The 20,667-nt window shown below is 41.7% G+C and overlaps 2 protein-coding genes across 6 annotated transcripts in view; one reads left to right on the forward strand and one right to left on the reverse strand.

The window, feature by feature from the left end:
• Positions 1-11,293, reverse strand: part of LOC146642496 (gamma-aminobutyric acid receptor subunit alpha-5-like) — a 51,411-nt gene extending 40,118 nt beyond the window's left edge. The window contains exons 1-4 of one of the 2 annotated variants that reach the window (XM_085399596.1): positions 10,889-11,293; positions 10,248-10,314; positions 8,741-8,865; positions 6,960-7,027 (exon numbers count right to left, since the gene is read on the reverse strand). In XM_085399596.1, the coding sequence (XP_085255722.1) occupies positions 6,960-7,027; positions 8,741-8,865; positions 10,248-10,314; positions 10,889-10,904 (276 nt within the window). In that variant the 5' untranslated portion in view covers positions 10,905-11,293. The remainder of the gene's footprint in view (positions 1-6,959; positions 7,028-8,740; positions 8,866-10,247; positions 10,315-10,888) is intronic. The other variant, XM_085399595.1, reaches the window with a different exon arrangement.
• LOC146642497 (gamma-aminobutyric acid receptor subunit beta-3-like) overlaps positions 1-20,667 on the forward strand; it is a 99,898-nt gene that overhangs the window by 28,079 nt on the left and 51,152 nt on the right. For 2 of the 4 annotated variants that reach the window (XM_085399592.1, XM_085399590.1), the window contains exons 2-4: positions 14,736-14,783; positions 16,615-16,706; positions 16,814-16,881. In XM_085399592.1, the coding sequence (XP_085255718.1) occupies positions 14,736-14,783; positions 16,615-16,706; positions 16,814-16,881 (208 nt within the window). Of the gene's footprint in view, positions 1-14,735; positions 14,784-16,062; positions 16,492-16,614; positions 16,707-16,813; positions 16,882-20,667 lie in introns of those variants that run through there. The other 2 variants (XM_085399593.1, XM_085399591.1) reach the window with 1 other exon arrangement.

Here is a 20,667-nt window from a genome sequence, read left to right on the forward strand (position 1 = left end):
GGAAGTTAAATAATGTCGAAGCAGACGAAGATACAATCTCGAAAGACCACGGCCGTCGTGATGAACAATGCTAGCCAAACTGACATGCTAGTAGCAATGGGCGACCAGCCCTCGCCCCCGGTGGACACCGCAACTCTCGTCCGTGAGGTGACCGATAGCATCAGTGAGGTAATTGACCAAAAACTGTCTGCACTGTCGGGGACACTGGAGAAAATTTCGTCCTCGCTGGAAAACGTCTCCAAACGCGTCACGGAGGCAGAGCAGAGAATCTCAGATATGGAAGATGGGGTGACTGACCTCGCGGGGAGGCTGGCTGAAGCGGAGGGGAGGATTAAGGTTATGGCAAAAGGTTTGGACGACTTAGAGAACCGCAGCAGGCGCGACAATATTCGCATCATTAACCTGAAAGAAGGTGCGGAGGGTGAGAGCCCTACTCAGTTTTTTGAGGCTTGGCTGCCTGCCACACTCGGGCTGAGACACAGCTCCGCGGGTAAAGCCCGCATTAAAGTTGACCGCGCACACCGGGGCCTCGGCCCGCGGGGTGCTCACCCCAGGCCGGTGATCATCAAGCTCCACAACTCCGGAGATAAACAGCGGATTATGGCTGCAGTGAAAGCGGCCCCCGAACTCCACCACGACGGGCAGCGGATCTTCATACATCAGGATTTCTCCTACGCGATCCGTGAGAAACGACGGGGATTTAATGCTTCTTGCCGTGCCTTAATCGACAAGGGCATCCGCTTTAGGATGCGCTATCCAGCGACGCTTGTGCTGACTTACAATGGCAATGAGCACAAGTTTGAATCGCCTAAAGATGCACAAAGTTTCATCAATGCGCTGGATTAATAGATGCTTGCCCCGTACAAACTGTGGCACTGCCGGACTTAACTGGGACCGTGTCATTGGACGCCTGAGTCCGCAGCGTTTAACGCAGTTTGAGGAGGCAGAGACGGTTTAACGGGGAAAATAGCCTAATTGTTTACTCAGTCTCTAATTTTGATTCACAACTGACAGTAACTCGATTCCATTCAGGTTTGGGGAGCGGGGGCGGGGTTTTGCTTTGTTTTTTTTTTCTTTTTCTTGTCTTCTCTCTCCTTCTCTCCCGTGGAGTGAAACTTCTTTTGGCTGCACTGGGCTTGTGACACCACCCGGTGGGTGGCATTTTCATTTTTGTTTGTTTCTTGTTTGTCTGTTTTTAGTCCGTGATACCTTGACGTTTATCTTAATTCTGTTATTGTATGCAATTTGTTGTGTGGGTGAAGGTTCCTTTGCCATCTTTTTGTGATGGTTTTGTTCATGTCAGCACGGCCGGTTCAGGCCATGGGTTAAGTCTTTCACATGTCTTTTATTATGATGGCTCTTTCTGTTTGCCTTGGGTTGACGATTCTTGTCCAATGACAGATTACTTTTGCAATGAGTAACACTAAAATTATTACTCTTAATGTCAAGGGAATTAACCACGTCATTAAGAGGCGCAAGATAATTTCCTTACTCAAAAAAGATAGAGTGCAGATTGCATTACTGCAAGAGACTCACCTCACAGATTCCGAACACCTAAAACTCAAACGTGATTGGGTGGGACAAATTTATTATTCCTCCTTTAACTCTAAAAGTAGAGGCGTCGCAATATTGGTCCATAAAAATCTACCATTCACGCTACATACTATTGTAAGGGATACGGACGGACGATTTATTTTGATTACTGGGCTTCTATATGGGGAATTAATTCTATTGGGAAGTGTTTATGCACCAAATACTTTTGATAGATCGTTCTATTCAAATTTTCTGGCAAAAACCTCCCCTGTGTGTCCGAACCACGTAATAATTGGTGGGGATTTTAACTGTGGCTTGAATCCTGAAACTGATTATAATCCACCAAAATCTCAACCATCTTCAAAAATGGCAAAGGCTACAACGGACCTCTGTTCAGATCTTGGTCTCTTTGATGCTTGGAGAGTTTGTAATCCACATGTGAAGGACTTCACATTTTTCTCACGCCCCCATTTTTCCTTTTCCAGGATTGACTACATGTTTGTTTCTGGATCTGTCCTTGACAGAACTCGGGGCTGTTTGATCCGCACATGTGCGCTTTCGGACCACTCATCAGTTTCAATGGAGCTATCACCACCTTATTATGACCCTTCGTCTAGACATTGGCGGCTAAACCCAGCTCTCCTTAGTGACCCTAAATTTGTAAAGTATTTAGAAGATCAGTGGGAACTCTATCTTTCTACAAATGACTTACCGGGGGTTAGTGCTTCTACTCTATGGGAGGCGGGTAAGGCATTTCTCAGGGGCTCCGTTATCTCTTTTACCTCGGCAAAAAAGAAGAGCAACTTAGCCAAACAATTAGTGCTTGAACGCGATATCACTGACTTGGAGAGGGAGTTTAAGAAATCCTCGTCTATTTCTGTGCTTCGGAAGTTGGATGCAGCTAGATCGGCCCTGGACCAACTGTTAACTCAGAAAGCGGAAACTGCAATATTCTATGCGAAGCATAGATTATTTGAATCAGGCAACAAACCTGGACGCTTGCTCGCCCGACTTGCCCAAGGGAAACGGGGCTCTTATGCAATACCCTCTCTAAAAGATAAGGCAGGTGTCTTACAGTTTGAGGCTAAACTTATCAGCAAAATAATGAAAGAGTTCTATCAAGACTTATATTCCCCTGAGTGTCAAAATACTGTAGACGCCAGGAAACTGTTTCTTGACACTGTTAACCTCCCTATACTGTCAGAGGAAAGTCGATTGGATCTTTGCAGCCCTATCAGGGTGCAGGAGGTCTTGGATGCAATTAAATCCTTACAGAGTGGGAAGGCTCCGGGCCCTGATGGGTTTGGGCCAGAGTTTTATAAAAAAATGGCCAAACATGTGGCGGGTCCTTTGTTGGGAATGTATACAGAATCTCTTGAGAGGGGCGTGCTTCCACCCACCCTAAACCTTGCCCATATATCCCTGATCTTAAAGAAGGATAAACCCGCGGATCTGTGTACATCCTACAGACCTATAAGTCTACTTAGTGTGGATTGTAAGATTCTGTCCAAAATTTTATCCAGACGTTTGGAGGAGGTTCTGCCGGTTCTGATAAAGCCTGACCAGACGGGATTCGTCAAGAATAGATACTCCCGCTCCAATGTCCACCGACTCATAAATGTTGCGCAGTTCTCTCAGAACACCAATTATAGGGCTCTTGCGATCTCTTTGGATGCTGAGAAAGCATTTGATCGGGTGGAGTGGGAATATCTATTTGATGTTTTGGACAGGTTTGGTTTGGGATCTGAATTTGTCAAGTGGGTCAAACTGCTGTATGGGGCCCCAGCTGCAAGGGTCTTGGTTAATGGCTCGGTCTCGGATGTCTTCCCACTGGGTAGGGGAACGCGGCAAGGATGCCCCCTCTCTCCCCTGTTGTTTGCACTTGCTTTGGAGCCACTGGCAGAGGCTATAAGAACTGATCCTGAGATCTGTGGGGTGACCTTGTCGAATACTGAATACGGGATTTCCCTTTATGCAGATGACGTGTTGCTCTTTCTCACTAAGCCAGAAACTTCTATTCCTGCACTGACACATATCATCAACCAATTTGGCCTCTTCTCAGGGTATAAGATAAATTATGATAAATCTGAAGCTTTGCCACTGGGTGACGGGGGGAGGTGGGACGCTCCTCCTAATTTCCCTTTTAGGTGGTCGACCACGGGTTTCACATATTTAGGTATCAGGGTGTCCGCGGACACAGCGGAGTTGTACAAGTTGAACTTCAAGCCGATTGTGGCCTCAATCAAGAATGACCTCAATAGGTGGTTTGACCTCCCCCTGTCTTGGACGGGTAGAATAAGTTTAATCAAGATGAATGTGCTACCCAGAATATTATACCCCATTCAAATGTTGCCTCTCAGGATCAACAGAAAAACATTCATAGAGATTGAGGGATGTCTTTCTAAATTCATATGGCGTGGGAAGAAATCTAGACTAAAGATACAGATTTTACAACTGCCCACGGATGAGGGGGGTCAGGCACTGCCTAACTTTTTATATTACTACTGGGCTTGCCATGCACAAATAATCTCAGGGTGGTTACATTCCTTCCTTCACCGGGGCGAACCATCGGTAGATGCCTGGTGCTGTGACCCTCTCTCACCTCTTAGTCTCTTATCCACTGACCTGGCGGACCTCCCTCTTGGTGTCAGAACTAATTCCGTCTTGATGCCCACTTTAAAGGTTTGGCGTGATATTACTGCCCACGTCGGAAGAAGAGGTTTCTCTAGTGCACTGCAGCCTCTAACTAGGAATAAAGCTTTCCCCCCGGGTATTGGCATTAATATATTTGATGATTGGTATTCCAAAGGTATGAGATTTATTTGTGATCTGTTCGAAAGGGGTAGTTTTATGGCCTTTAATCAAGTTCAAGTTAAGTATAATTTACCACAGAAACACTTCTTTGGATTCCTGCAAGTAAGGCATTATGTGAATTCCCTTAAATTTCCAGCCAATCAACCAGTTTTGAACCCTGTTGAAAGCTTTCTTCTCAAAGTTAACGAGGAAATGACTACAAAAAAGAAATTTATTTCTCTTTGTTATGGGAAATTGTTGTCTTTGAACTTTATAACCACTGATAAGGCCAGGGTTCGGTGGGAAACCGACCTCGAAGCTCAGGTTGGTGCGGAAGCATGGTCCAAAACTTTCAGATCTGCCATGAAATTGTTTCCCTGTAACAGACTAAAGGAAAGCCAGTACAGAATCTTACATAGACTACAGCGTACGCCGGAGTTCCTAAATAAAATTCACCCTCAGATTTCTGCTCTTTGTGTGAAGTGCAATACGGCTGTAGGGACCTATTACCACTGCATATGGCAATGTCCTTTAATTACTAGATTTTGGAAGAATATTGCTATAGAGCTTTGCTCTATTTTCCACCGAACGATCCCACTGAACCCTATGCTGTTCGTTCTGGGTCTATCTATAGAAGGGCTCTCTCTGTCTTCTGTACAGATGCTTTTGTTAAGTAAACTTTTACATTTGGCGAGGCGATGTGTACTGTTTCAATGGATTCAGAGACGGCCTCCTACTGTTACACAGTGGTACAGAGAACTGCTCAGGGTGCTGCCGATGGAGCGCCTCAGTGCCATCATAAAGGGCAATTGTAATGCATTCTGTAGCATATGGCAGCCTCTGCTTGATCACCTACCTCATGACCTTACTGTGCTATTACATAAAGGGGACTCGCAGTTTGTTTTTAAACACACTGATTAATGTCTGTGTTTTCCCCCCCTTTTTTTTTTTTTTTTTTTTTTTTTTTATTTATTGTTTCCCTTGACTTCGAATGTGAAACGCTTTACATATTTTGTCCCAGGCGTGTGTACTGGTAACTCATATACCTGCATTTGCTTTGTTATTTTTTTTATTTTTTTATTTTTTTTTTTTTTTGTGCTTGGCTGTGCTGACTTGTTGCTGTTCGTGTTGTTCTGACAAAATCAATAAATCATCGTTTCAAAAAAAAAAAAAAAAAAAAGAGCCTAAAACTTGGTATAGTTATAGCTGAGAATTGTAAAGAAATCATACTTAATCGCTAACATTAGAAATGCAATAGGAATTTCTAACTAATAAGAAAAGACGTCCCCATCCTGCACATGGTACGGCTAATATCATCCATCTATCAGCTAGTTACACTGATTCTTATACATGTCTTTGGCATTATTTCTAAATGCCGATCTACCAATAAATCACAAGCATAAATAGAGTAATTTCTTGTAAATTACTTCTAAATATGATTTTGAACAGTGGTTAAAACTACACCTTTAAACAGCCACTAAAAGAGGAATGGGCACAACCTTAACCTTCACATTAATATTAATAATGGGGACTTTTAATAGTAAACATAGAAAGAAATGAAACACAGAAATGACTACAAAGGTAAAGCAGTACTTTATCTCAAAAGAACGGCCACACCGTTCTGTTCTGTTCACTGCGACTTGCGCCCTTTTATGCTGCTCATGGTTCTTTGCTTGTAAATGTCTCAAAAGATTCTCCAATCTCCACTGTGCGCTGTGACGTCTTTCACCCATATTAATGGTGCAGAATATTAAAGGCACGGCACATACAAAACTAAAAACATCCCAGTTCTTAAAAGTGAAACCCACTGGTGACCGTTAAAATGTTCGTCTGACGTGCTTTTGAACGTGCAAGCTTTCCATTCGATTTGGATGCATAAAAGTGAAGTCCATTCACGCCTCGATCACACAGTTTCTATATTTAAATACACAGAAAAAAATTGTAGTCTTTATTCGGAGTAAATAGTTTAATGACCTTTTCATCAAAACCGAAGCCAGATCAATCCCAGATAATGACTGATGCAATGGACTCGGAACAGCTAGGTATCCCAGAATGCATTTCGAATGAAAACAAAAGCAGCAGATGTTACAGTCTGCTGACAAGCTGCAGTAACAGTTTCAATTATTTGGTGACGCACTGCAGCACTACAGCCATGAAATAATTAAATATGTTTTTCTTTTTCTTAAATAAAGTGAATCAATATTTTGATTATTTATGTATTCAATAAATTATTTATGCAGTTAATAAATTATTGATTGATTGATTTCCCATTTGAATGAGTTAACGACACATTTCATTCATTATTTAATGATGTAGTTATTCACTTCATTTTGGCACTCTTTGTGCTCCATACGGGCCAGTCACGCTGCATTAAAAGTTTAAATCACCCACATGAATTTTGCCTCGTGTCCAAGTAGCCAAAAGGAGCCAATCTTCAAAGACACAACTAGGACATGAGCTCACTTCCAGAGAACAGCAGGAGCCAGAAAGCGGTAGTCGTCTCATAAAATGTAAATATATGTTTCCATCTAAAAATACCGACAGTTGCCTGGATGGGCTTTGGAGACGCTTGTATGTGTGTTTGTCCACCTTAGCCAATCTCTCTCTGTAGTGTTTGCTGTGGATGAACTCACCATCTCCGTGTCAGACACGGGGCCAAAGCTGGTGACAAAAATGTTTGTCTTGATCTCTGTGACATTCTCTGTTGAGAGAGAACAGATGGAAACAGGGTTTGGAGGTTAAAGAGAGACACTGAAAGGGACACAAGTGAACAACCCATCAGGAAGGACGTCATAATTAATGAGCTGCTCATTATTATTTCTTCATAACTCCTAATGCGGGACTTTCTAGCATTTATTAACTACTCAAACAAGACAGGAAGTCTATGGCATTACTGCTGATAACAATCTTTACAACAGCAAATTATCCATTAGTTAATATGATTTTCTTTTTCTGCTTGTTTATGACACGTGACTTTTTGCTTATTATTTATTTCTTATTGGCAGTTATCATATTATTTGCCAATAGGTTGATGCCTACCATTACCAGATGATATATTTCCCAGATTTGGCACACCCAAGTGAAAATCTTATAATAAATGCGTGTAATTTGATTGCACAGAATGTGGCTAAAGTGCAGCCTAACCCTAACCCTATATAGGTGGACTTGGTGGATGTTATGAGGTTAATCAATTACTGATCAAATCAGTTCTTCCTATTCTTGTGTAATTCAGCATATATACTATTTTGTCCAACCACTGTCCAGTTTCTATATCATAACGGACATAAATTCATTTAGATGCCCTGATTACAAAAATAATTTTCTATGGATATACAAATCACTAGTTTTACATCTTAAAGGTATAACATTGTGAAGCAAATAATGCTCAGATTTAATGTTAATATATGCAAATGGTTAGGATCAATTAAATCAATATTTAACAATAGTGTCAGCATTTGAACCCACCTCCCTATGCCCCTCTCAATGGCTTCAGTGTGGTCACTCAACACGAACCACACAAAGCAACCTGGATTCATGATTTCTCTGTCAGCGGATTCCTTCTAAAGATGTTGAGGAAAAACAGGCAACTTGTTTCTTTCATTTGTTCCAAAATCACAAAACTCTCTGAATACCAATGTGGACCAGGGGAAGCTGGGCTTGGTCACTCTGTGCAGAGTAGCTTGTTGAATGAAAGCCTGAATATATATTTATAGGCCCTCTTGTCAAAGGTAGCAACCGTTACCAGGATGTGAGAGAGGACGGGCTTTTGCAATGACACATCAGGCATGTGGCATGAAAACAAAAATACAAAAAAGCCCTTCTTTCCTTCTCACGTGGAACAAGTAGTGTATATACGTGACCAACAAGCCTAACCAGACCAGTGTCAGGAGCTTGCAGAAATTCAACGGGAAACAGCACGACTGCAGAAAGGAAAAATCAAAAGCTTTCATTTCAAGCATCTCCATCTCTGAATGGCAATTTGTTGCCTCTCAAGGTTATCTCCTGTTGCCAGGGTGAGAAGTGAATAAAAACACCTCAGCACACAGAATCGAGGCCGTGTTGAGGATGGCTTGATTGATTTGCTTGAAAAAGAGACAGCCATATGCATTCGCGGGGAACACAGGAAACAAAAGCACCTGACAACTGCATGCGTGCACCTTCACCTCGGCTGACACGGGAGCAAATTCCACATCTGCTTGCACAGTTTCAACCCCCGTGTACCTGCCAGTCTCCCAGCGTTCTCCAATGAATCAGAGCATGAAATCACAGCAGGAAACCAGGCTTCCCCTGGCCAAAGTAGGGTTAGAAGGTTAGCACAGTGGGAGGTTCAAATGTGGCACTATTGTACTAAGACTACTAAATGTTCCTTTCAAAAAGAAAAAAAAAGAAAAACACAAAATAGCTGGAAGCAAACCTCCGAGCCCTGGCCGAAGCCTGTTGTCGTAACCGTCCAGGAGCCCATCCAGGATTCTGGTGAAGACTGTGCTGTTGTCGTTGGTGCCCACCTCCTTCTCAGCTTCTGGGGATGACTGGCAGAGACTGAGAGAGGAAGGAAACAAAAGGAAGCAGACCTCAGAAACACAACACAACACAATTGTTGTGATTAATTGGCTTGCCGCATTAACGGCAGGCTTGTTGCGATTAATTATTGAACACAAGCGCTGCCTCAAATCTACCAGTAGAGGTAATTAAGGGTTTGACATGTGATCCAAATACAAACAAATGAGTTCTTCCTTTAAATACAGCGGGGGAGCGAGGCAGCATGGAGGATCTTTTTACAAAGAACGGCAAGCGGCGAAGAGAGGGAAACGCACAAAAGGTCATAAACGGGGTTTGATCGACTTGGATGACAGTGGACTGCTGACAGATCTTCCTGCTTAAGCGGCATTAGAGCACAGAACAGCTCGGATATGCAATCAGTCAAAGGGAGCGGGATCTAAAAATTCGAAGTTGCTTTGAGTCACCTGCAAATAGAGGCGTAAAAATCTGTCACAATGCTTTTGACCGCAAAGCAAAACTGAACTTAGCCTTTTAAAAAAGTTCAAAACCTTCCAAAATGAACACAATATCGAAAAAATGTGAAGTAACAACTGCTATAGCGTTGTGTTCAAAATATGTATTTCGTTATAAAGATAAAAAGTTGTACTTGGGTTTAATACCAACTTCTACCATACGATAGTGTAGTGAGTCACTTAGCATCAGATTCTGTTCTGATTCTGAATTCAATAGTTGTTTACTTGGTAAATACAGGGCCAGTATTGCCAAAGCCGATACCAATAGCAATACTTTTAGCATATAAAAGCAGCTTATGTAGGGGATACTAGTAAATCTTGATTTATGAGATAGATAATCAATTTGTAAATTCTAACACATTTTAATGACCACTAGAGCAGTGTGATTTTTATTTTCCAAAATAAAGAGTTAACACAGAAAAACACACTTTTCAGCTTTTCATGTATTTTAAAACCGGGTTTTTTGGAGACCGGGAACATAAATGTGCCTGTCCCTGATGCACTTTCAGTAAACTTCTGTTCTATAGATCATAAAAACTAGACATGACAGTCAATTCGCAATAAGAGATGGTTGAGGTATATTTTTCCATTTCCAAAAAGTAATTAATTTGACACAATTCAGTGGGTTAGATACTGAACTTAGAGAACAGAAGCAAAGTATCGATCCTATCCCACTACTATTGATCAGATACCAATACATGCGTTGGTATCATTCTATCGGTCTGCACATTGGTATTTACAAATGGCACAACCGGAAACATCTCAGCATGCTGGAAGGTGTTGAGTAATTAGAAAAAGTACCTTTAGTGTCATGAATCCATTTACTTTTTGGGGAAAAAAAGCTATATATAACTGTTAAACTTTATTATTATTATTATTATTATTATTATTATTATTAAATCTCTTTACCTGTTTTGACATCTGCAAAGAAGCAGGAGAGAAACGAGGAGCCTTGCCGTCACTTTACTGTTGAGAGCTACCACACACACACCCAGAAGGAGACAAAGAACAGAATAAAAAGGGCATCACAGAATCAATAAATAACACAGAAACAACACTGAGGTCAAGGATTCCCCATAAGGCCAGACACGGGAAAAGTCTTCACCTCACTGCATACAGAGAGCATTACAGCAAACACTAAATCAAGCAGCGGGACAATCTCTGGTTCATTTGGCGGGGGGTGAGGGGGGTGCAAGGTGCAACTATTTAATATTAAACAAGAATAACTAATTAATTTTTTGGTAAAAATTCCAATAAGGAAAGAAAGAAAAAAACAACTCGGCATGCTCAAAAACACCACATAGGCTGGTAAATAAAAGAGGCTCATAGAGAGGCATGTTTCCTGCAGTATCAGTCCCATTGTGTAAAAGCTTCCACTGCGTTCCAATCCAGCCTATTACAATAAACGGGCCACCCCCTATTATCCCATCCCTCTTCTCCACCTTTCCCTCACTCTCCCCATCACCGAAAAAAACCCATGAAACTCACACTTATTTGTCTCATCAGAAGGAAAAAACAGAGAGGTAACGGGAGGAAAAATAGGGGCTAACCTGCACGAGGATCCATGACCAGCAAGGTTTGGTTTTTGTTGCTTTCTTTCCAAACAGCGACAGGAGGCTTTGGGGTCTCCAGTCGGCGAAACTGGAAGATCGCGGGTCCAATCACTAAATTCCCGTGCTGGTCGGCTCTCTCTCCCCTCCTCCTTCTCTTTAGCTTCTTTCTGCTCTCTCTCTCTCTCTCTCTCTCTCTCTCTCTCTCTCTCTCCTTCAATCAGCGCTTCCCCATCAGCAGCTGTTGTAGTAGTCTGTCTGCTCTGCTCCTCCTATAGGCTTGACCGCCTCGCTTATTCTTTAGTGCCTGCTGCGCCGCGTTTCCCGCATCGCCTCCAGAGGTGTTGCAGCAGCAGCATCACACTGGGTGCCTCTTCGCTGGTGTCCACCGACCTCGGAGGAGACCGGATTCGCTCCACATTTTTCTTGTCTCTGTGCCCTTTCCTGTACCGCCTACTGCCGGTGCGAGAGAATGAAGTGCCGCAACAGAGGCTAATAATTACCAAATAGGTGCTCCCCATTGGTGGGCTGGAAGGAGGATGCGCAGAATTCCACATCATCCATTAATGAGGATGTGAAAGAAGCATGCAATATATGGGAGCTCAAACTACTTCCACGGACTTTTGCACCTGAAACGTCACACAGTAGCAGCACACTAATGAAATCCTTTAACCAGGATTTTAATTTGGCCTCTTTAGCTTTTGCTATTTCTTATGGAGAAGTGCCTGATTTCAGTAGTTTAGTCAATCTTTCTAAATAGCCTATTTGTTTGAACTACTATATGTAGCCATTAGCTAACAGCTGATCCTTCTAGCTAATAGTAACAATTTTATACATGTATTTTTAGACTACAATTTGGACTCTTAGCCTATTTTTGTTATGCTAGCTGTGTGTTATCAATACTTACAAATATTTCACTAAAACAGCTTAATTAATAACTTGTTACTATTGCAGAGATTGTTTTGGGGATTTTTATTATCTGTATTTAAAAAGAATTTGTTTGTTGGTTGGATTTGTGCTACCTCCACTGTCCACTCTTTTAACCCTTTCATTTCATCCACCTATATGACTATTTAACAGTTTAAGTTGTGCCTTATAGTTAGTTCACTTGCTATCCCAACATATTTGTATTTATAGTTGCTGTAGCTATTCTGTTTATTATAGATAAAGCAAAAGAGACAAAGTTCTACTGGGTTTTGAAATAAAGTCAGGTTTTGAAAAATCAATAATTGGTTTATTAGGTTGGCCGGACAAGTAAAACAACATGATAAATGTGTATAATTACAGAAAGAGCTTTCATTGCTCATACTGTCCTGTAATTGTAAACTGTACAACTTTCATTACAGGGAGTGCAGAATTATTAGGCAAATGAGTATTTTGTCCACATCATCCTCTTCATGCATGTTGTCTTACTCCAAGCTGTATAGGCTCGAAAGCCTACTACCAATTAAGCATATTAGGTGATGTGCATCGCTGTAATGAGAAGGGGTGTGGTCTAATGACATCAACACCCTATATCAGGTGTGCATAATTATTAGGCAACGTCCTTTCCTTTGGCAAAATGGGTCAAAAGAAGGACTTGACAGGCTCAGAAAAGTCAAAAACAGTGAGATATCTTGCAGAGGGATGCAGCAGTCTCAAAATTGCAAAGCTTCTGAAGCGTGATCATCGAACAATCAAGCGTTTCATTCAAAATAGTCAACAGGGTCGCAAGAAGCGTGTGGAAAAACCAAGGCGCCAAATAACTGCCCATGAACTGAGAAAAGTCAAGCGTGCAGCTGCCAAGATGCCACTTGCCACCAGTTTGGCCATATTTCAGAGCTGCAACATCACTGGAGTGCCCAAAAGCACAAGGTGTGCAATACTCAGAGACATGGCCAAGCTAAGAAAGGCTGAAAGACGACCACCACTGAACAAGACACACAAGCTGAAACGTCAAGACTGGGCCAAGAAATATCTTAAGACTGGTTTTTCTAAGGTTTTATGGACTGATGAAATGAGAGTGAGTCTTGATGGGCCAGATGGATGGGCCCGTGGCTGGATTGGTAAAGGGCAGAGAGCTCCAGTCTGACTCAGACGGCAGCAAGGTGGAGGTGGAGTACTGGTTTGGGCTGGTATCATCAAAGATGAGCTTGTGGGGCCTTTTCGGGTTGAGGATGGAGTCAAGCTCAACTCCCAGTCCTACTGCCAGTTTCTGGAAGACACCTTCTTCAAGCAGTGGTACAGGAAGAAGTCTGCACCCTTCAAGAAAAACATGATTTTCATGCAGGACAATGCTCCATCACACGCGTCCAAGTACTCCACAGCGTGGCTGGCAAGAAAGGGTATAAAAGAAGAAAAACTAATGACATGGCCACCTTGTTCACCTGATCTGAACCCCATTGAGAACCTGTGGTCCATCATCAAATGTGAGATTTGGGAAAACAGTACACCTCTCTGAACAGTGTCTGGGAGGCTGTGGTTGCTGCTGCACGCAATGTTGATGGTGAACAGATCAAAACACTGACAGAATCCATGGATGGCAGGCTTTTGAGTGTCCTTGCAAAGAAAGGTGGCTATATTGGTCGCTGATTTGTTTTTGTTTTGTTTTTGAATGTCAGAAATGTATATTTGTGAATGTGGAGATGTTATATTGGTGTCACTGGTAAAAATAAATAATTGAAATGGGTATATATTTGTTTTTTGTTAAGTTGCCTAATAATTATGCACAGTAATAGTCACCTGCACACACAGATATCCCCCTAAAATAGCTAAAACTAAAAACAAACTAAAAATTACTTCCAAAAACATTCAGCTTTGATATTAATGAGTTTTTTGGGTTCATTGAGAACATGGTTGTTGTTCAATAATAAAATTATTCCTCAAAAATACAACTTGCCTAATAATGCTGCACTCCCTGTAGACACTTCTTCACATTTGAGCTGTCCAGTTGACCGGACTGGAGTCTTTGCCTGGCCGATTCTGGCCCCCTGGCCTTATGTTTGACACTGTTTCCACTGTTCACCCATTCCAAGTTATAAAATGTGTCATTATTCGTGACAGTAACTATGAGTAACGAAGTGAAATGACTTGTGTGTCCATATGTGTGAAGAGTCTGCGACCCGCATGACAACACAGACCGGGGGCAAATCACTGTGAGAGAAACAGCATTCGGTCGGCTTGTTTAACCCTGAGCCACTAAAACAAGCGCTCGCAAGAAACACGTCAGAGTAGTTATCATCCTGACGATTGCCATAAGAGGGTAGCCGAGTTCCATGTTTCGTAGACGATAATTAGCTGGTAAACTTAACCTCCCTCTACTTTCTTGAATCCGTCTGGCGGTGCAGTCTGCGGACGGGAGCTGCAGCCAGAATACCCTCGGAGGGTGATTTCAGCACCGCGACTGGTGCGAACAAGCTCGCGGAGTGTTGACCGTTTGGACGAGTGTGAATGAAAGTGATGGCGAAAAAGCCCCCCCCCAAACTCACCACCACCTCTCTCTGTGGTAGGAAGATAAGGGTTGGGGGAGGTGTTGTGAGATGTTTTTTATCCTGGAGGGGGCTCCAGGGGGAAATCGACTGGCTTTCAATATTTTGCCCTGCAGGCATCCCACTGTTTCAGACCTCTGCGTTACTGCAGGCAATACTGGGTGGAATACGAGGCTATGCAGAGCACAGTCACACAACACATCAGACAGGCTCAAACACGCATAAGACACCAGTGATGATAATAATAATAATGAATAATAAACTTATAACCACAATTAAATTCGGGGAAACATGAAGCTGCAAACGGGAGGAAAGAAGTTCATTTTCAGTGTCTTCCTGTTATTTTCTAATTAATGATGTCATCAACTTTCTTCTTTCAGGAATGCTGTTAACGGAAACAAGAAGCTGATCGCCATCTATGACACCAGGTATGAACTATCACAGCACGCGCATTCCTCATCCAGGCTCCTCCACTGGGTCTTGTGCAAGCGCGTCCGCGTGTGCAGGCGGTCCTAATTAGCCTGTTCACGAATTTTTGACCCCGACTCTCTAAATAATTTATGGTGCAGTCCACACATTTTAAATCAGACACAAAAGGGCCATCAACAGATAACAGGCCAATAAATCAACAGCTTCGATTAATGGTTTGATAAATGCTGCCTGTCCCCACTCCATATTGTTCAGGTCCCGCCATTTTTACAGGAAACCCAAGGGAAGGATGAAGATGGTGTGGGGTGCACTGTAAAAAATGAGAATTTTAATAAGAGAGTTTGGCTTAGTGCTTTGTAATGTGGGTGTTTTTGAGAGTGGGAGAAGGGGTGGGGCAACGGCTTAATTAGTGTTCTAAAAATCAAGTCCACTGATTACTGAGGTAATCGAGGAAGTGAAGATAAGTAATCAGTGGAAACAAGCTTAACTAAACAACATGTGTATTTTTACTTCAGTTCAATGTCTTTCAAATAGCCCAAATCACAACAAAAGTCACCTCAGTGTCCTTTATATTGTAAAGTAAAGACCCTATGTAATAGAGAGAAACCCCGACAAACCCCTCTTTGAGCAAGCACTTGGGGACAGTGAGAAGAAAAACTCCTTTCTAACAGGAAGAAACCTGTTAAAAAGGCAGATCCATTTAAAGTAGGCACAGCCATGACAAAATGGAATCCCCACATTCTGTAGCAGATTCAACCATAATTTTTTTTTATCATTACTCAATGACTCTGAGTAAGTGCGACTGCCATATGGTTACAAGTCAGCCACTTTATTTATTGCTGAATGCATACATTAACATGTAAACATAAAGTTGAATTATAACTTGCTCAACTGCCCCCCTGGCCCCCAGTTTTCAAGCAACTTGATGTTTATTTGTTAAATTTAAAAATATATATATCTTTACCGTCCTCAAAAAACAAACAAACAAAAATACAAACAAAAAAAGAAACCGCAAATGCGCCCCTGCTGATAAATTCTAGGGCCAAAAATAGACACAAGGTTTATTAGCAGAAATAAGTGGACTTTAACAAAAGTCTGGTTTAAAATGATTCCCTAAAAAAGAAAAGAAAAAGAGTTTAACAGCTCACCAAATATATAAGATGAAAAGCTTGAATTTGCAGATTCTACCTCAGCATTTTTTTTTTTACAGTGTTTTAAGTGTTGGGGCTTCGCTTCTAATTTGAACAAGCCGAGTGCCTTCACCACCAGCGCCGCCACCAGCAGCAGCAGCAGCAGCATCGCCCCCCTGTATGTTCTCTCCTCATCAATATGCGCTTCAGCTCCTGAATGTAAGAGCCACTCGCACAGTCAGAGACGGCAAAAAGGAAAGCGGAGCCAATATTCATGACAGGGAGGCGATGTCAGCCCATATTTCACATCTGACTCCATCCACAGCGAGCTGCTGACTTTTCCGCGGCTCAGTCTACTTTCTTGCTTTTTTGGGGGGGGCAATCGATGGATTTACTCTGGATTTGAAGAGTGTCCGTCTCGGCTGTTGATTGCAGGGGGGTGAGCTCTCTGCTGTTGCTGCCTTCGTGCTTTACAATTACAAAAAGGAAAAGGGGGGATGTTTGCTTTGCACAAGCTTCGTCAATTTCGCGTCTTGTCCGCACTGGTTATCGGTTCGATTGTGTGTTGCGCAAAAAGGTCAGTGATCTTCTCATTATTTTCTTCTTCTTTCTTTTCTGAGAAGCCAAGGTTATTGCCTGGGCTGATTGATGCGGGAGTCAAGGTGATGTTTTCTTTTCTTTGCTTCTGCTGTCATTTCAGCGTCAATGAACCGGGCAACATGTCTTTTGTGAAGGAGACGGTGGATAAACTACTTAAAGGATACGACATCCGACTGAGGCCGGACTTTGGAGGTATGCTCCGCATTTATCCCCCAGCTTTATTTTTGGCGCCATTTACAGTGTTGTGGTCAGACGTAGAGGTGGAGGTCTGTAATCATGACATAATTACTCTGTTCTAGGGCCCCCTGTCGCTGTTGGCATGAGCATAGACGTGGCCAGCATAGACATGGTGTCAGAAGTCAACATGGTGAGTGGAGTCGCACTTCATGAACCCTTAATCCACAGCAGTCCTGCCTCTGCCTCAGTGCCAGGGGCATATACAGAAGGGGGTCATGGGGTGGTACCTGTACCCCCCAAATGTTCCTGCCTCCCAACAAAGCTGCTGAGCGAGAGTACTGCTGTGTTGCATGTAATATAGTGCATTTTACCAAGTACTTTACTGTAAAACTTAACAGTTTTAATGTACTTTAAGTATTTCTCTTATGCTGCTTTGTTGTCCACTATATTTTGGATTCAAATATTGTACCTTTTACTCTATAGTATTTATTTCAATGCTTTTGTTAAAACAAAAAAACAACAAAAAAACCCAACCGTGTACTTTTTCTATGTATTTTTTCTGAATTTAGGGTGTGATTTTCAATGCATGTTTTTGCTTCTTGGTTCATATGGTAGAACAATGCAGTAACAACTGATCGTTTTAACAGACAGACAAACCAAATTATACCACAAGTACTTCTTGTAAGAAGTATACAACGTGTTTGCACTTTTGTCTAAAATACCTTAACAGTAAATAAAGAATTGCATTGTAAGTTTGGGGAACCTGCATCATAAGACAGGCTGCACTATGTACTAAGTGTAACCCATAAATCTAAGAGCTTAAAAACTTATTTCACCATTCAGTATTTTATACACTCTATATAATGGCACAGGACTGCACATGATCATTTTGATCAAATATCCTTAGTTCCTGTAGCCCCCCCCCCCCTTCAAGTCCATTATGCGATGGTCAGATGGATGGGTTGGATTTCCTGTAAGCACTAAAACAGCTTTATCTCACACACTGCCAGCACCCCACATACACAGAAGCCTGGGTGTGAAAAAAGAAAACCCTCCAACATAATACAGCTTCCTGCTCCTGTTTCCAACAATCCTCATCCTCAGACACTGACTCACTTAGAGGATGGATTAAAGCAGCAGCCATGAGTTTCCAGTCAATAGTCCAGATACTGTACAATCCAGGCACGGTAAAGGAAATACATTTTTCCATTGAAGCCCTCTTTTATCTGCAAAAAGAAACCCTTTCTCATTGTGCTTGTTAACCACAGAAGCCACAGTTAGCAGTGTCCTCCCATGAGGGCCCCTCTGAGCAGACAGCTATCACGAAACTCTGATTGGATTTGCTAATTCATGGGCTGATGCCATTTTTTTTGACACGTGCACATGCCGGGAAGTCACTTCAGGCTATTGTATCTTAAAATATCAGCCAACGCTGACCCAAATTGTACTGCAAAATGAGTGGCACCGTGTCACCCGGCTGCCGGCGACAGATTTTAAGGACTCCGGCATCGAACTGAATGGCGGACATTGTGTTTCCAGACCAACACCTCTCCTCAGCTGCATTTCACAGCCCACCGCATGTGCAGGTGCAACCATTAGGATCTTTATTAGAGCTGATGGCTCCTGAGCCCATGTGCTTTCTTTCTTTATAACAACACAGACAAGTGCAGCAGTCAGAGTCAGGTCAGGCAGGGACTGCTGTACATGTACAGCATCAACACAGATGTCATAATGACATAATGGTGATCTTGATTGAGTCTACTGAGAAGGACAAGAAAGTGTTTCATTTCACTGTATAGTATTAGAAAACTGTCACTATTTATCTGGAGAGAGGAGGGTGTATAAGTGTGAGCGGGTACTGATCAATACCAGTGACTCAGTGATTACTTTGACAATTGACTTTTCTGCCACTAGACTGAGGCAAGAAAAGTGGTGTTTCTTTCCAGATGTTGCAAGAATCTCACAGATGAACTATTTCTGCTAGAAGCTATGTACAACAAATACATCATAGGATTATGGATTATGTTTAATTTTTGCTTGAGTTTATGCAACAAGAGGTAATTTCTCTTTTTTTGTTAAATGTCTGAGAGTACAAATCTCTTTGAGTAAAGCTAACTAAGCTATTTGTAATAACACGGTCAAACAAAAGAGGCTTAAGCAGAAATACTATTAAATGTTCATTGCATCAGTTGAAAATTATAAAATAATGTTCTTAAAACAGTCTATATTATTCAGAAGTGTGAATGCTCGAGTAATTTTGTTCTGTTGTTGCATCTTGAAGATCTTCCATATTCATATGACTCATAGCCAACTTCTACCAGCATTATTTGTCCAGGTTGGAAAATGATGTGTCTGGATGCAAATAACCTTCTAGCTTGTTGTCTGCTTAACGTGACTGAAAGGAAGTGCTGTTGGTGTTTGAATAAGGTTTTTTCTGAGTTATTGATCCCAGAAGTTCAAATACAACAATTCGTCTTCCAGTTAACCCCTGAAAGCAAAGTAAAATACATCACATTTTAGTTACCTTGGGAGTCAGATGTTGGAACAAGGGAGCAACTCCAGGGTTAATGTGTTCCGATAGGAAAGTCGGAAAAGTGTGTGTTTGGGTTTTTATATATTTTGAAAAATATCCTAGTCCAGCAAACATTGCAGTATTGGATAAGCATCAGCTGATGGTTTTTTCTTGACATCTAGTCAGTTCGAAGTATATCTTCAACGAGACCTAGAAGTCCGTCTTGAGAACATTTGTGTTCAAGATTTATTTTATATCTTTTTATTAATTAGAATAAAAAATAAACGAAATGTAAACAATTTCTCAATAGACAAAACAGGATGAAAAAAACATTCTAACTTGAGATTAACTCAAACCCTGCGACCTTTTGCTTCTAAATCCTGTGCTTATCCTACTGAGTTAATTCACAAAACTGTAAATAGCTTCATAGTATTAATTTGCTTATTTTTTAAAACAGTCTCCAGTAACACTAATTTGTTCATAATCATGTACCGGCAATATTAGTTGTCACCGTGTCAAAAAAAGCAGAACAAAGATAATTTCATTTAATTCATTCTTTGAAATAATCTGAGTTGTATTATTTGCTTCTTAAGAGACGGTCTGACTTCTAGTCTAGTGACATTGCCAGCACATGTCAGTTTCGACCAGGCAGATGACTTTTGGGCTTCAACCATATTTACCAGGAAGGTCACTACTCCATGTCCTTGGGAATAATTCTGGAGATGTTTTATTCTCATTGAGTGGTTGTTGCCAATATAGCCATTCTGAAATGGGGTTTGGGTTTGTGACAAGTTGTTTCTAGGGTTTGTAAAAGACTTCAAATGGAACTCAGATGGTCATAGTGGAGCGTCCAACTCTTAGAGGCCATCAAGGTTCAACTCATTGAGTTCTGTGTGTGTAAAGTTTGAAGGCAGAGACTTTCAGAGTAGAGCAGATGGTGGATGAATGCATGGAGGCCAAAGCTGACACAATGACATCAAGATAGGAGGGAAACAGTGCAATACAGTATCATTTCATATTGCATCAACTCAACTTAAAAGAAAGAATATTTTTCTGGTTGTGTCATTTTTTGATATGCAAGGTCACGAACTTGCATTAATGAAGAAGAAACTCACAGAAGAACAAGAAACAGGGGATAATGGCAAACAGCAGGAAAAAGCCAATCAGGGAGCTAATTAATTGAACTGACATGTTAAAAGTGCATAATAATGAAATGCCCACATACTGACACCCGATAATTCCCGATTTTTCTTCTTCAGTTACACAGATTGCAGATGATTGTCTTGAGCTATATATGCTTTGTATAAGCAATAGAACATCACTGTTGTTGTAAAAGTATCATACTGTGATTCCCATCCCTGTATATAACTGCTGCATTTGGCAGATGCTACTAAGATCCACAGGTTCTATTCCAGTTCACTGGTAGTGGAAAAAAGTCAGCACAAGAGGAACTACGCCCTGTAG

This window comes from Rhamphochromis longiceps, linkage group LG23 (genome assembly GCF_057381845.1).
Source record: "Rhamphochromis longiceps isolate RC_006_pf linkage group LG23, R_longiceps_female_GT1.1, whole genome shotgun sequence".
Taxonomy (NCBI): Eukaryota; Metazoa; Chordata; class Actinopteri; order Cichliformes; family Cichlidae; genus Rhamphochromis; species Rhamphochromis longiceps.